The 15126-nt window shown below is 43.2% G+C and overlaps 1 protein-coding gene across 6 annotated transcripts in view; it reads right to left on the bottom strand.

The window, feature by feature from the left end:
- atf7ip (activating transcription factor 7 interacting protein) overlaps positions 1 to 15126 on the bottom strand; it is a 56357-nt gene that overhangs the window by 13018 nt on the left and 28213 nt on the right. For 3 of the 6 annotated variants that reach the window (XM_021567745.2, XM_036949369.1, XM_036949370.1), the window contains exons 1-12: positions 14676 to 14843; positions 10339 to 10383; positions 8853 to 9398; positions 8141 to 8645; positions 7678 to 7865; positions 7371 to 7508; positions 7079 to 7150; positions 6508 to 6566; positions 4172 to 4230; positions 3376 to 3996; positions 2336 to 2440; positions 2051 to 2146 (exon numbers count right to left, since the gene is read on the bottom strand). In XM_021567745.2, the coding sequence (XP_021423420.2) occupies positions 2051 to 2146; positions 2336 to 2440; positions 3376 to 3996; positions 4172 to 4230; positions 6508 to 6566; positions 7079 to 7150; positions 7371 to 7508; positions 7678 to 7865; positions 8141 to 8645; positions 8853 to 9398; positions 10339 to 10383; positions 14676 to 14840 (2599 nt within the window). In that variant the 5' untranslated portion in view covers positions 14841 to 14843. Of the gene's footprint in view, positions 1 to 2050; positions 2147 to 2335; positions 2441 to 3375; positions 3997 to 4171; positions 4231 to 6507; positions 6567 to 7078; positions 7151 to 7370; positions 7509 to 7677; positions 7866 to 8140; positions 8646 to 8852; positions 9399 to 9490; positions 9942 to 10338; positions 10384 to 14675; positions 14844 to 15126 lie in introns of those variants that run through there. The other 3 variants (XM_021567744.2, XM_036949371.1, XM_021567746.2) reach the window with 3 other exon arrangements.

The raw sequence follows: 15126 nt of genomic DNA, 5'->3' as shown, positions 1-15126 counted from the left end.
CTGCATACTTAGTTAATATTGCCTGCTAACATTAATTTATTTTAACTATGGAAATTGTGTCACTTCTCTTGCGTTCTGTGCAAGCAGAGTCAGGGTATATGCAGCAGTTTGGGCCGCCTGGCTCGTTGCGAACTGTGTGAAGACCATATCTTCCTAACAAAGACCGTAACTAATTTGCCAGAATGTTACATAATTATGGCATAACATTGAAGGTTGTGCAATGTAACAGCAATATTTAGTCTTATGGATGCCACCCATTAGATAAAATACGGAACGGTTCGGAATGATTTTTGCTGTTCGTTCTGGTCATTGGCAGCAGAGAACTGGAAGTAAAGACGGCCAAAGGAGGAATTGGCTTAGGGGGCGAACAGTGAGATATACCTGCTGGGGCGCGTGCTACTGTTGGGTGCTGCTATGGTGACCAGTGAGCTGAGATAAGGCAGGGCTTTACCTAGCAGAGACTTGTAGATGACCTGGAGCCAGTGAGTTTGGCGTCGAGTATGAAGCCAGGGCCAGCCAATGAGAGCGTACAGGTCGCAATGGTGGGTGGTGTATGGGGCTTTGGTGACAAAACGGATGTCACTGTGATAGACTGCATCCAATTTGTTGAGTAAAGTGTTGGAGGCTATTTTGTAAATGACATCGCCGAAGTCAAGGATCGGTAGGATGGTCAGTTTTACGAGGGTATGTTTGGCAGCATAAGTGAAGGATGCTTTGTTTCGAAATAGGAAGCTGATTCTAGATTTATTTTTGGATTGGAGATGCTTAATGTGAGTCTGAAAGCAGAGTTTACAGTCTAACCAGACACCTAGGTATTTTGTAGTTGTCCACATATTCTAAGTCAGAACCGCCCAGAGTAGTGATGCTGGACGGGCGGGCAGCGATCGGTTGAAGAGTATGCATTTAGTTTTACTTGCATTTAAGAGCAGTTGGAGGCAACAGAAGGAGAGTTGTACGGCATCAAAGCTCGTCTGGAGGTTAGTTAATACAGTGTCCAAAGAAGGGCCAGAAGATACATAATGGTGTCGTCTGCGTAGAAGTGGATCAGAGAATCACAAGCAGCAAGAGCGACATCATTGATGTATACAGAGAAGAGAGTCGGCCCGAGACTTGAGCCCTGTGGCACCCCCATAGAGACTGCCAGAGGTCCGGATAACAGGACCTCCGATTTGACACACTGCACAGAGAAGTAGTTGGTAAACAAGGCGAGGCAGTCATTTGAGAAACCAAGGCTGTTTAGTCTGCCGATAAGAATGTGGTGATTGACAGAGTCGAAAGCCTTGGCCAGGTCGATGAATATGGCTGCACAGTAATGTCTCTTATCGATGGCGGTTATGATATTGTTTAGGACCTTGAGGATGGCTGAGGTGCACCCATGACCAGCTCTGAAACCAGATTGCATAGCGGAGAAGGTACGGTGGGATTCGATATGGTCGACAAGCTGTTTGTTAACTTGGCTTTCGAAGACTTTAGAAAGGCAGGGTAGGATAGATATAGTTCCGTAGCAGTTTGGGTCTAGAGTGTCTCCCCCTTTGAAGAGGGGGATGATCGCGGCAGCTTTCCAATCTTTGGGAATCTCAGACGATATGAAAGAGAGGTTGAACAGGCTAGTAATAGGGGTTGCAACAATTTCGGCAGATCATTTTAGAAAGAGAGGGTCCAGATTGTCTAGCCGGCTGATTTGTCCAGATTTTGCAGCTCTTTCAGAACATCAGCTATCTGGATTTGGGTGAAGAAGGAATCGGAGAGGCTTGGGCGGGCAGTTAACCGGGGTAGGGCTAGCCAGGTGGAAAGCATGGCCAGCCGTAGAAAAATACTTATTGAAATGCTCAATTATAGTGGATTTATCAGTGGTGACAATGTTTCCTAGCCTCAGTGCAGTGGGCAGCTGAGGAGGTGCTCTTATTCTCCATGGACTTTACAGTGTCCCAGAACTTTTTTGAGTTTGTGCTACAGGATGCAAATTTCTGTTTGAAAAAGCTAGCCTTAGCTTTCCTAACTGCCTGTGTATATTGTCAATATCAATGATTATGTAACATGCAGGTCTCACCACTAGGAGTGCTGATCAGCGGAGGAGGTCCAGTAGATCGCTGGGTAACTGAAGAGGACGATACCGCAGTCGTAATGGCCTTCCTCACACCAGTCACTGCAGAATTAAAGAGAAGGATTAAAGAAGAGGACAGAAGAGGGAATTCAATTAATATTTATTTATCCAGAATCGTTCACATCATTAGCAACATAGGTCACTGTTTTATAGGACATAAATCAATCATTTATTGGACCTCTCTGGAGTTGAGAGGGAGGAATTTGGAGATGTTTTGGGATTCATTCTCACCTAGCACATCATCATCCTCCTCCTCCTCCTCCTCAGTGAGGTCTATGAAGGAGCCTTTGGGTCGAGCCCCCGTTTTGGTTGGAGTAGAGCTTGTTGCTTGGTTATCTGAAAGGGATGGAACAGACATAGGAGAGAAAACAGTTAGATAATATTCTCTTTCACAACAGGTTTTTGATCGATTTAATTTGATTGCTTTTCTGATTTCCGTGACAAGGTTGCCTGCTGCTAGCAAGGCATAATGCTATGCTAGGCTATGATAAACTTACACAAATGCTTGTCTAGCGTTGGCTGCAAAGCATATTTTGAAAATCTGAGATGACAGGGTGATTAACAAAAGGCTAAGCTGTGTTCCAATTTATTTCACTTGTGATTTTCATGAATAGGAATATTTTCTAGGAAGATTTATGTCCGTTGCGTTATGCTAATTAGTGTCAGATGATGACAACGGTCCCGTTCACGGGATGGGGTGTCACAACAGGTTAAGGACAACAAAGTCAAGGTATTGGGGTGGCCATCACAAAGCCCTGACCTCAATCCTATAGAAAATTTGTGGACAGAACTGAAAAAGCGTGTGCAAGCAAGGCCGCCTACAAACCTGACTCAGTTACACCAGTTCTGTCAGGGAGAACGGGCCAAAATTCACCCAACTTATTGTCGGAAGCTTGTGGAAGGCTACCCGAAACGTTTGACCCAAGTTAAACAATTTAAAAGCAATGCTACCAAATACTAATTGAGTGTATGTAAACATCTGACCCACTGGGAATGTGATGAAATAAATACATGCTGAAATAAATCATTATCTCTACTATTATTCTGACATTGCACATTCATAAAATGAAGTGGTGATCCTAACTGACCTAAGACAGGGAATTTTTACTAGGATTAAATGTCAGGAATTGTGAAAAACTGAGTTTAAATGTATTTGGCTAAAGTTTATGTAAACTTCCAACTTCAACTATATATATATATAAATGCAATTATTATTCTTGTCCACATACAGTATAGGATGTTGTTATCAGGCCTGTTGCTAGAAAACTCACCTGTCTTTGACGTCATAGCCGTCCCCGAAGGAGGTCCTGGAGCTGCCGAGCCCGTAGCGGCTGGACCAGAGGACGCCTGAACAGGGACCCTGGCTGTGGTCACTGACATCCCAGCACTGGGCGTACTGATCCCCCCAGTGCCCCCCTGGTACACAGCCCGAGCCAGGGTCATCTGGGCTGGGGACATGGCTGGGGAGAGCTGTGTGGTGGAGGAGATGGGCTGCAAGGCCATGGTGGAGGTGGTGGGGCCGGCCATGGTGGAGGTGGTGGGGCCGGCCTTGAGGATATAGGTAGTGGTGGGAGTAGTGGTCTTGGCCTTGTTGAGCGAGTTGGCTGCGGCGAAGGAGGACACAGGGATGTTGACCAGGGTTCCCGCCCCGCCGTTGGCCATGGCAGAGAGAGGCAGCTGGATGAGGAGCGGCTGGCCATTCTGGCCCACCACGTTGGAGCCCGAGGTGGTCTTGAGGAGCAGGGTGCCGGTGGGGCCGCTTTGGGAGGTGACGGTGCACAGGGAGGCGGAGCTAGAGGAGGTGGGGATCAGCTGCAGAATGGAGCCCTGTGTTACCATGGCAGTGGCCGTAGTGGTAGTGGGGACAGGTTTGGCCTGCTTCACCGGAGAAACTGGAAAGACAACAGGAGAGAGGAAAGGAATGGTGAGTTTATTCCTGACTGGTCAGAACGCAGTTGGTGTCGTTCTTTATCTTGTAACTTGATCTCAGGGTCGTTCAATCCCCATGATAAGTGAAACATCCTATTGACAGGTAAGGGAGAAGGTGAAGGAGAAGGGAGATCTTACGTGTATGGTTGGTAGAGACTGGGCTGGTCATGGGCTGCTTTACGACAGCTGCTACTGGCCTGTTGGAAAAGATGTGTGTTTGCATTGAGTTTAATAAAAAAATAAAAAAAGGTAATTGAAAGAGATGTGATTTGCATTCAGTTGGCTTGTTTAAAAATAGGTCAGAGATCATATTGAAAGTCTTCCTGTAATTTGGCAACCTCTTTGCCACACTTTACTTTGTCAGTTTACTATTATTCTGTCTTCTGGCTCGGTCTTCTTCTGTTTCCCCCCTGTGTTTTTAACATTGAGTTTACAGATTTTAAAAAAATTTAAATTGGGTGTTTGTTATGTGTATTTTGCTGTTTGTTCTTCTTTGCATTGAATTTGACGAATTCAACCAAAAAAAGAACGACACATTTAAAAAAAATCTTTATCACAAAAAAGGGGGTAAAAAGTGTTGATTCCTTTAGGACTTGTTTAGTGTATAGGTATCATTCTTGAGTTGTTTATGGTATTCTGTCATGAAAATCATGAAGTGTTTGCAGGTCGTTTAATATTTTTGGTACTGTACATTAAATAAAACATTTTGGTATACATTTGTGTTGTAATGATATATAACATGTTTTTTTTTTATATTGTAATCCAGACCTTTATTTAGTTCAGTACATTAGGAACTGGGAATATTATGAACAAATAAAATGTTTCATGGGGGCAAGAATGCAATTATATTACTATTAACATTGGTCAAATAAAAATAAAAGTGACGATTGCAACTATCTCAAGACTATGTCGTTTCCATAATTCCATACAAAACATAAAAGTGCAACACGACTACTGTGGAAAATGGCACCTTCCCAATCAAACATGTTTAAGTCAAATTAAAGTCTGATTCAAAGAAGAACTGTAGTCTCTTCACTCTCAGGATCTCATTGATGGAGTCCCTGATCTTTTTCCAGTCTCTGGCATACAGTTTGTTGAACCTTTGTTCCAAATATTTCTTCATGGTTTCGCGCAGGTTAACAGGCAGCGCATCTTTGCCCAACGTTCCGACGTAGTTCACCGTGGTGACCCACTTCACGTAGTTCTCGTACGAGACCAGGTTCCGGAACAGGAATACTGCGTAACGATCGGATCTGGCCTTCCTTGCAGCATTCTTAGAACGCAGGTAAAGCTGTCTCTCCTTGTCCGTGGAGATGGGACGCAGCATTATGTCTGAACGAACCCTAGTTCCTCCGCTGGGTTGCTGTGGAGACTGCGGCTGTGACCCATCTCTTCTAGCAGGCTGGTGTCTTAGGTTGAATGAAGGCTTCTCAAATTCTTCTTCCTCAGATATCTCTTCATACTCTTCTTCGGATTCTTCATCCTCCGTCACTTCCTTCTTAATCCAACCAATAGAGGTCGCCAGCTCCCCTCTCTGCCATGCCCCCTCTTCAGACTGCAGCTCCAGCTTTGGATGCATTCGGAGCACGCTGTTGAGAGGAGAGGTGCAGTTGGATCGGGTGCTGTGAACACTGTCTGCACAGCTTTTAAAAGCTTGTTTTCTTAAGCTTTGGCGCATTGTATAACGTCACAAGACTCAGGACCTGGAACCATGGTGGTGTGCAAAAGAAAAGACGCAAAAACCGAACCGCTGTTTGTTTGTTTAATCCAAAACAAAATGATGATTGATTTCATGTGGGGTTTTGGTTTGAAAATGCCTGACGGGTAGGCACTAAGCGATCAAAAGAGAAGTCAGTCTTGTACATCAGAGAATACCCTCGAAAGGTATCATCTTTGTTTCCCGTTATTATGGTTTTTAGCGGATGTTGTTGCTTTTTAATCCAATCTCCCCGAGAATTTAATCCAGCCTCAGTATTATTGACAACGATCCTGTGCAGAGTCACCACACATTCAATCACACGTTGTGATTGACTCCACGTGTGGCATTCATTGGCTTCAGGCCGGTATTGTCACGTTGATACAAAGGCACAATGATAGCTAGTATAGCCCCATGCAATGACTAATACACAGCTTTCCTTCTGCATGATTTGAATTACAAATCCATAAAATACATTTTTATGCTGGAAAATACAAGCAATGGGAATGTGCTGTCACAAGAGATGGAAAAAAAGGAAACTATGGAATATGTGAAAAGTTTTGGAATTGTCATCCATGATTGCCAATGGTGATTAACACAAGACTGCAAACAAACGAAAATAATGATTGAATCCAACATCTTCATAAGACTAGAGGCAATGCAATCCCCTGTTTATGATTAATGTTCACCTGTGATTCACAGGAGGAAATGCATTCAAATGACTAAAAGCTTTTCTAAATGAGGAAGTAGTACATTGGCAGTAGGACCGAACTCTTACCGTTGTGTCGGAATGGTGTTTGTAGCAGGTGCAGTCTTGGCAACAGGGGACGTTAGCGCCTGTGAACACACGCCATGGTGACACCTTTAGCCAACACCCTCAGCAATTTTTATTTAATTGTCTATTTGATGTTAAATGTGCAATATGCAGAATTCGTTCCGCCATTTCCTGGTTGCTAAAATTCTAATTGTTCACCTAATTTTAGTGTATGTGACAAAACAAGCAAGTATAGTGTAGAGAATCATTGTACCATTTAAACTACTGTGAAAAATATTTTCCATAACCAAAAATATTGTATTTTCAGCTGTTTGAAGCTGGTGTATAAAACCGAAAGCAAAAGACGCAAAACAAATATTTAGAGCGGGAAGTATAGAAATAAACAGAACTACCGCTTCTTAGACTTGTTTTCAATGAGAATGACAGATCTCTATAACTCACAATTTTATGTGAATTTGGTCAGGTCACCCAAAAAGTTACATATTGCAGCTTTAACTAATATCGATGAGTAGTAGATGACTTACAAAAATATATCTGAGACACTGGGGTCCCATAAATTAACAACATTTCTTACCTCCTGTTTTCTTTTGTTCTCCGAGGCCTGGTTGGCTTCTCCGAATTTCTTTGCTAATCTAGCAATCTTGGCCTGAAAAAGGGTAAGAAACAGTGAGAACCTGTGAGACTTTCCAAATAAATTTAAAAAAAAATTGTAAGGATTTTAATTAGCATTGCTTAATTTTGTGACTATTGAAAACTATTACTATTGCTGACTATAACCATTGACGACTATTTCTGACTGTTGTGACTATTGTCAAATCGACTTGTAACAGACCCGTTGCTAGTAGTTTAACATGTAGCTAGCTTACCTGTAGTGTGTTAAGGGTGCTCTGGTGTTTTGTGGCACAATCAATCTTTTCTACCCGGTCTTTTAGCTCCTGTAAACCTTGGTCGAAGACGGTGAGCTGCAGCGCCCTCAACCGCTCCTCAACCATTTTCTGCAGAACCTGAGAAGAATAGAAACGTAGGATGAGTTCAAGATGCAATGTAGGGCTAGATAGTGTGGGGCAATTTTGTTTGAGAGTTACTTTATACCTGACTGGGGGTAAAGTCTTAAACCTGGGGGTAAAATGCTAATACGTGAGAACAGGTATCATCAATTCATGCCAGACCAACCTTTTCAAGTTTTAGGCGACTGCCACCTTTCGCAGTGATTTTCAACTCGAGCTGAGCTTCCAACTCCACGCCCTGCACCTTCTGCCTCTTCCCGTCTCTTTCAACCTTCCCTCCATCCTTCTCGTCACCTTCCAACAGGGGACGCTTCTGTCCAGAAGAGGAGCTCTTTTCCTCCTTCACCTTCACCCCTGTTGAGACAAAGTGTTCTGGTTTAGTTTAATCAGATTATTTTGGTTAATGGTCATGTGATAATTTCCTGTGCAGTATGCTTGTGTGTATGTTATTCATTTTAGATTTTTTTCCTGTGTTGTTTTATTTGTAAAATACAAGTATTCCCAGATTATATATTTAGTTATAAATCCCCAAAAGGTTGAAAATGAAACATAGCTGGCATAGTAGTGCCTACTACTATCAGTCAACTCAGGATGATTTTTCAGGTCTTGCAGATTCTATCATTTCATACCTTTGTCACTTGTGGATGTAGAGGTGGAGGAGGCAAGAGATGAGGTAGAACACCCGTCAGAATTCTGTTTCTCCTTTTTCACCTCCTTTTTCACAGAAACTACCTCCATCTTTTCCTCCTTCATTACTCCTTCCTTCTCTTTCTGACTATTGTCTTTCTTCTTCTCTCCCTTCTTCACCACCTCTTCTTTGATGTCCTGATCCGGCTCAGGGGCAGCAGAGGGGGAGGGGGTGCGGACAGGGGAGGCCATGGTAGCGGCCTTGGGGGAGGAAGGTCTCTCTTCCGTGGAAGTGGAGGTCTCAGAGGCCTTGGTCTCTGTATGGTCCTTGTCTGTATCCGTTTCCGTTTCCATGGCCACGGTGTCTTCTTTCTGCTCTGTCCTCTTTTCCTTCCCAGACTCTTTGTCAGACGTGGCGAGCGAGACGGGAGAGAACGGAGAGTCCAGAGGATACTGATCCATAGGGGCTTGGTCCTCATGGCTCTTTCCAGTTGTAGTGCAGGTCTCCTGGAGAAGAGAACATCCAGGTAAGTTTGTATTTTAGCCGCCAAACTCAACAAACACATGGAGAAAAAAAAGAAATCCTACTCGCGGTGCTTGGACCCCTAACAATGCCAACTTCAACACTTTCCAACTATAACCCCCATTTTCCTTAACTTCCAATGTTTCCCATTTATCCATATTTCAGCTCCTCTCACTCGTTCTCATACAAACCTCTTTCTCTGTCTCAGGTGCTTTCTCTTCTTTCTCGTCCGTCTTTGCCACCTCCATCTCTGTATCCTTTCCTTCCTTGTCCTTATTGGAAGGGGCCGTGGAACACTCCTTTTTCTTTCCCTCTTCCTCCATCTTTTTCAGCACGTCGTTAAGGTTGTGGAATGGCGATGAGGGGGAGGGAGTGGCATCTTCCTTGGCTTTGGGGCTTTCGGAGGTTGGTGGGGAGGGAGACAACGATAGGGACAGAGCAAGGGGAGGGGATGGAGAGGTCAGGGAGGTAGGGGGGACTGGGGTTGTGGAACGAGACGTCACCGCAACGTCGTTTTGCTCTCTGTCTGCCCCCCTCTGTGCATCCTCTGTGTGCGTACCGTTCGTCAGTGGGCTACGGGGAGGGGGAGAGCTGGAATTGGAATTGGACAGGGGCGGGACGGGGGACGACAATGTGCTGTGGAGAGACTCCAGTTGCTGGCGGTCGCTTATCTTCATGGTTTTCCTGGCTCGGAATATCTTCTTCTTCTCTTCTGCCACAGCAACTTCCATTTTAACCTGAGGAGTGACAAGGAAGGATGGGGATGTTAGTTGGAACGGGTCACGAAAGAATCCTCCTCGGGAATGCTAACAGCGCCTGCGCCACCCACCTAGCTTCTACCCACTACAATGGGTACAGATGAGCTATCTTTAAGGCCAAACCGATGCAGTGTTCTGGGACACCACTAGGGGTCACTGTAGAACCCTGTTGGTATGTTTTTCCCCTCTTTGTTCTATTCTAGAAGGTTCTTTTTCCCTGTGAGCTCAGCATACAGAACCATTCTATACAAGAGTCAATTTCAGCAGAAAGAGTGACTCAGCAGAAGTCTATCAAAATGGTCTCAAGTCCAGCTTCCTCTCCACTGAAGTTTAGTCCCGCATGTTCGCTCACAACTTTTTGTCCTCAGGATTGCGATCTTGAGATGCCATGTGGTCCAGGGGTGATGAACACACTAACATGACATAAGACTATACCTTTCACTGTAAGAACACTATCCCTCTCTTCAATTGGCTGACAAGCTTTTGCGTTGTCAATTCCAACACAGCCGGTCCAGTCTGCATGGATATGACATTATCCCAGAGGATGGCAGCAACATTACTTGCTTTTGTCCCTCCCCTTCGCTCTTATTGGTCCTTTTCCTCAGCCAATCAGGGCCCCTAGATACAGGCTCCGTTGGCAACAGGGAGGAAGGGTTATGCAAGGACTGCATGATTTACCTTATACAGTTCCAATTGTCGAACGCATTCCAGCGTCGGGGCTAGGTTCCAATTTGTGCTTATGGAGTTTATATTCCGCTGACAGTCATTTTCTCATAGTAACAGTGACATTGACACAATATTTAAGAACAATAGGCCAATATACAAAATATGACATTCATATGGATTTTTGTATTTAGCCAAATGTGACCTAGGGGTGTCAGTGGTCCTATATTATATTAGATTTAAAATAATATCTCACCTGGAGGTTTCCGATCATGGATTTGACACCAAAGGATCCAATAACCTAGAGGGGGAGGGGGAAAATATATTTATTATTAGTTCAATGTAACGACTTAAAGCACATTTCAGCAACATATAGAGCCATTCATTAATAAGTACATCATAAAAAAACAAGTTGCAGACATGTTTTACTAGTCAAGAGATGGTGGCCGTAATAATTAATAATAGAACAGGCCGCGGGTGTTGCAAAGCTCCTGACAGTTTGACGTTTTACAAGTAGGATATTTCACAATGGCCAAAAACCAGCCAAAAAAGGGTAGGCTAGTCTTCACAAATGAGATTTACTATTATTACTTAGGCTTCTGTGCTTCAAGATACTCCTTGAAATGTCCAGATCATTTTTTCACAATTTTCTAGAACAACCACCAAAACACATAGACACACTTGCACAACAGGCTTCACACAGAGGATGACAACAAAATGAAGCATTGAAAGTACATTTTCGGTACATAACTGATCAGTTTGTGCAGAAGGCTCCATAGGATCAATACAGAGATAAAACATAAAAATAATGAATTCCAAGCTAAAGGCACAGACAAACTAGTGTGAATAATGGAAGATGATTAGCCATCTGCCTCGCCTGAACACTCCAAATATGAGCAGAAACAGACAGCAGTCAGAGAAACTGTAAAATAATATAAAAAGTATACATAAAAATAAAAACTAACTAATACTATACAAAAATATTCAAACTATTTGGTCATAGCAACCTAGACATAGGCTAAAGGCCTATTGCTCTAGTTACGATACACCATTCTAGTTGACGTAGTGAAACCGTTACCTAGCATTGCTGTCTGATCCCTAGTGACATTTTACTTTCCATAGGGACAGGTTACGCACGTCACTGAATGACATTACCACTCATCAAAATGCAGTGGTTTCCAAATAACAAACACATCTGCGAAACAACAAAATAACCATGATATTGTTGAGGTGAGGAGTAGGTTATTTTTTCTAAATGTTTCTCAGAAATTGGCAGATACTGCTATCCGAACCAATTGATTTTCACCCAGCATATTAAATTGAGCTAGGTCATCAGGTGCTTTAGTTTGGCCCTGTAAACTCAATAAATTCCAGGCCCAAGAAACTGCATTATTGTATCAGTTCCAGGTACAACAGTCTACTGCATTGTTGCTGCATTGCTGCCTAGACAGACTGCAGTAGACTGCTTACAGCTATATAAATAGCTGGTGCTGGTGGCCCCACCCCATGTGCCTTTGACTTCAATGTGCAGCCTGGTATTACATGACAAACAGTCACAGAAATTTTACAACTTCCGTTAAGCAACCTACACACAGAGAGAGCACGTCCTTTACACAGACTGTGCAAACTAAGTTACAGCTCTAGGCAGACAGAGCTGCAGGCTACGCTAGCCTACATACCAATGACACTCTGTTACAACTAAGCGCACAGCTACCCCTCATATCAATACAGATAAGGGGGGTTTTCGAGTTCTATTTTGAGTTTGATCATTTAATCAAACATTTTTATTATGTCCTTCGACTTAAAAAATGGCTTTAGAATGGATGATGAAAAATAATACGTTCCATAACATTTTGCCTCATTCATTTACTATATAAACTATTATCATATGATTTTCTCACCCCTGATATGAGCTTCCTTGATATAAAACTAATAAGGTGAAATCACATTCTATTATGTTACAACGACTCACATTCCAATGTTATTGCACACTGCGCAGTCTTCCCCTCCCCCACTCTGTCATTACCCGCGTTCTGGATTCACAGCAGAAAAAACAAAATGGCCACCAGCTCTGATGTGTGCGCAGCCAGCCAAGCTGAGTCCTCACACGCTGCTACCTGAACACGCATCCAATCCACAGTAGTACAATAGTGTATCAAGTCACATCCATGTTAATAATAAGGTTTCGTAAATTATTTGTATAAAGGGTTAGTTTAAGATTGAAAAAAAATTTTTTTTAGTAAAAAACCATGTAGTTATGATGTAGTTCCTCATCAATCCCACATCATTTTGTGTTAATTTATGCTGATCAATTATGCTGATCAATAAAATGTATATCGTTTGGATATATTTTCTCCTGAAGCTCCCATGATGGGATTCAAGCTAGTCCTCCGCTGTACTATATACTGCAGCAATTACTGATTGATGTGGGCCATAGATGATTGGTTTCTGGTCTGCAATAGGTGTAAACTATCCACTGTATACCTCCAAACTGGAGGGGAAAAAAAACACTCTTCATCACCATCTTGTCCTTGCTTCTATTCCTTTGGTAGTGATTTACTAGGCTAGTAGTACTTGACTAGTACTCTATGTTCTGTTCATAGCTCTCAACAATTCCAGATGTGGAATTGTATGTGGACACCTGCTTGTCAAACATCTCATTCCAAAATGATCCCCCCTTTGCTGATAAACCAGCCTACACTCTTCTGGGAAGGCTTTCCACTAGATGCTGGAACATTGCTGCGGGAACTTGCTTTCATTCAGCCACAAGCCACAAGAGCATTAGTGAGGTCAGGCACTGATGTTGGGCGATTAGGCCTGGCTCGTAGTTGGCGTTCCAATTCACTCCAAAGGTGTTTTATGGGGTTGAGGTTAGGGCTCTGTGCAGGCCAGTCAAGTTCTTCCACACCAATCTCTACAAACCATTTCTGTATAAACCTTGCTTTGTACACAGGGGCATTGCCATGCTGAAATAGGAAAGGGCCTTCCCCAAACTGTTGCCACAAAGTTGGAAGCACAGAATCGTCTGGAATGTAATTGTATGCTGTAGCATTAAGATTTCCTTTCACTGGAACTAAGGGGCCAAGCCCGAACCATGAACAGCCCCAGACCATTATTCCTCCACCAAACTTGAGTTGAAACTATGCATTCAGGCATGTAGCGTTCTCCTGGCATCCACCAAGCCCAGATTCATCCGTCAGACTGCCAGATGGTGAAATGTGATTTGTCACTCCAGAGAATGCGTTTTCACTGCTCCAGAGTCCAATGGTGGCGAGCTTTACACCACTCCAGCCGATGCTTGGCATTGCTTATGGTGATCTTAAGCTTGTGTGCGGATGCTCGGCCATGGAAACCCATTTCATGCCGCTCCCGGCGAACAGTTCTTGTGCTGAAGTTGCTTCCATAGCTTCCAAGTTGCTTCCGTAAGCAGTTTGAAACTCGGAAGTGAGTGTTGCAACGGAGGACAGACAATTTTTACATGCTACGTGCTTCAGCACTCGGCGGTCACATTCTGTGAGCTTGTGTGGCCTATCACTTCGCGGCTGGGGCCATTGTTGCTCCTAGACGTTTCCACTTCCACTTCACAATAACAGCACTTACAGTTGACTGGGGCAGCTCTAGCAGGGCAGACATTTTACCAACATTTTACCAACTGATTTGTTGGAAAGGTGGCATCCTATGACTGTGCCAAGATGAAAGTCACTGAGAGCTTCAGTAAGGCCCTTCTACTGCCAATGTTTGTCTATGGAGATTGCATGGCTGTGTTTAAAAAGTATGCAGGTATACTGACCTAGGTGGTCTGCAGAAATCTTCAAGAATTTCTCAACTTACTTTTCACTGCCTCAAAGACTAATGACAGCCTCAGAATAATGAGACGCTTGTTAACTGGACTCGATCCAAGATGATCTGTACCTTTCATACCCCATGTGTGTTTTCAATCAGTAGCAAGGCGGGAGGAGTCATGCAACATGAGTTTTGATTAGCGTTGATCAGACCTAGTTTGGATATTTGTCACATTTACAGTTTTATTTTCTAAGATCCCAATAGAACTCCATTTGCCAGGAAACCAATAGGAGAACATTTTGGTGGATATGAAGATATCACCTTCCTGTTTAAGCTTCTGTTCTTGTTCCGGTGCCAATGATTATTCAATACAGTTTTCACTTGTCAGACAAAAGTTTTTTACATATTCGGACTGATTGCAAAGCATTGCTGCTAACATAATGCTTAAGGCTTCCAGCATTCTCTCCAAACTGTTCTGACCCTCTCACTTCCTCTCACAAATAGCAGGGCATGAAAATCTAAATGCCAAAAATGCTACTTTACAAATACAGAAAATATATACAAATATTTATCCTAATACAAAACAAACAGCCCCATTGCACAAAATAGTATTTAAAAATAACACACACAAAAAAACGGTATATTATCTACGTTTCGGAATCGTGGTTACTGTAGCACTCTTTAGCAAAAAAAAACTAATTTCAACAGTAGCCAAGTTAAATTCTGAAATGTAGTCCAATATACTAGTCAGAATAGAGCAACATGGGTATAGGTGTACAAGATTCTTTAAAATCTAAAATTCAAGTAAACCTTGAACAGGAGTAGTCTGGAGAAGTAGGCCTTCCGTTGGACAGAGGTCTTGCGCGCTATTTTTTCGGCTGTGTTGATTGAGGGAACTAGCAACAGCAGAGGGAGGAAGAAAAAAGCAGGAGGGTGAGGGGGACTAAGGTTGGACTGTTCCATCTGTTTCAGCATAGAGTGTTCTTGTGCAAGGTTGTGCGCACAGTGAAACCGTCATAGTCTCAGCCTAATGGCTCAAACCAGGAAAAACTGACCGAGCACAGGCTGACAAACTACACAATGTAACACCTTCAGAACAAAAGGATGGAAACAAAAGGATTCTCCCCTTTAGGATTTACATCAGAGTGGCCATACTAACACCTAGTAAAACAAATGCAAAATATACCTTTTTGGTAACTTTGGCAGAAGCATGCAGCACAGAGACTGCTTTTTGCCGCAAAAAAAACTCAGGCTAGAAGCG

Source organism: Oncorhynchus mykiss, chromosome 17 (assembly GCF_013265735.2).
Source record: "Oncorhynchus mykiss isolate Arlee chromosome 17, USDA_OmykA_1.1, whole genome shotgun sequence".
NCBI classification, from domain to species: domain Eukaryota; kingdom Metazoa; phylum Chordata; class Actinopteri; order Salmoniformes; family Salmonidae; genus Oncorhynchus; species Oncorhynchus mykiss.
The sequence above is the reverse complement of the archived record's forward strand: the minus strand, read 5'-3'. Positions and strand labels throughout refer to the sequence as shown.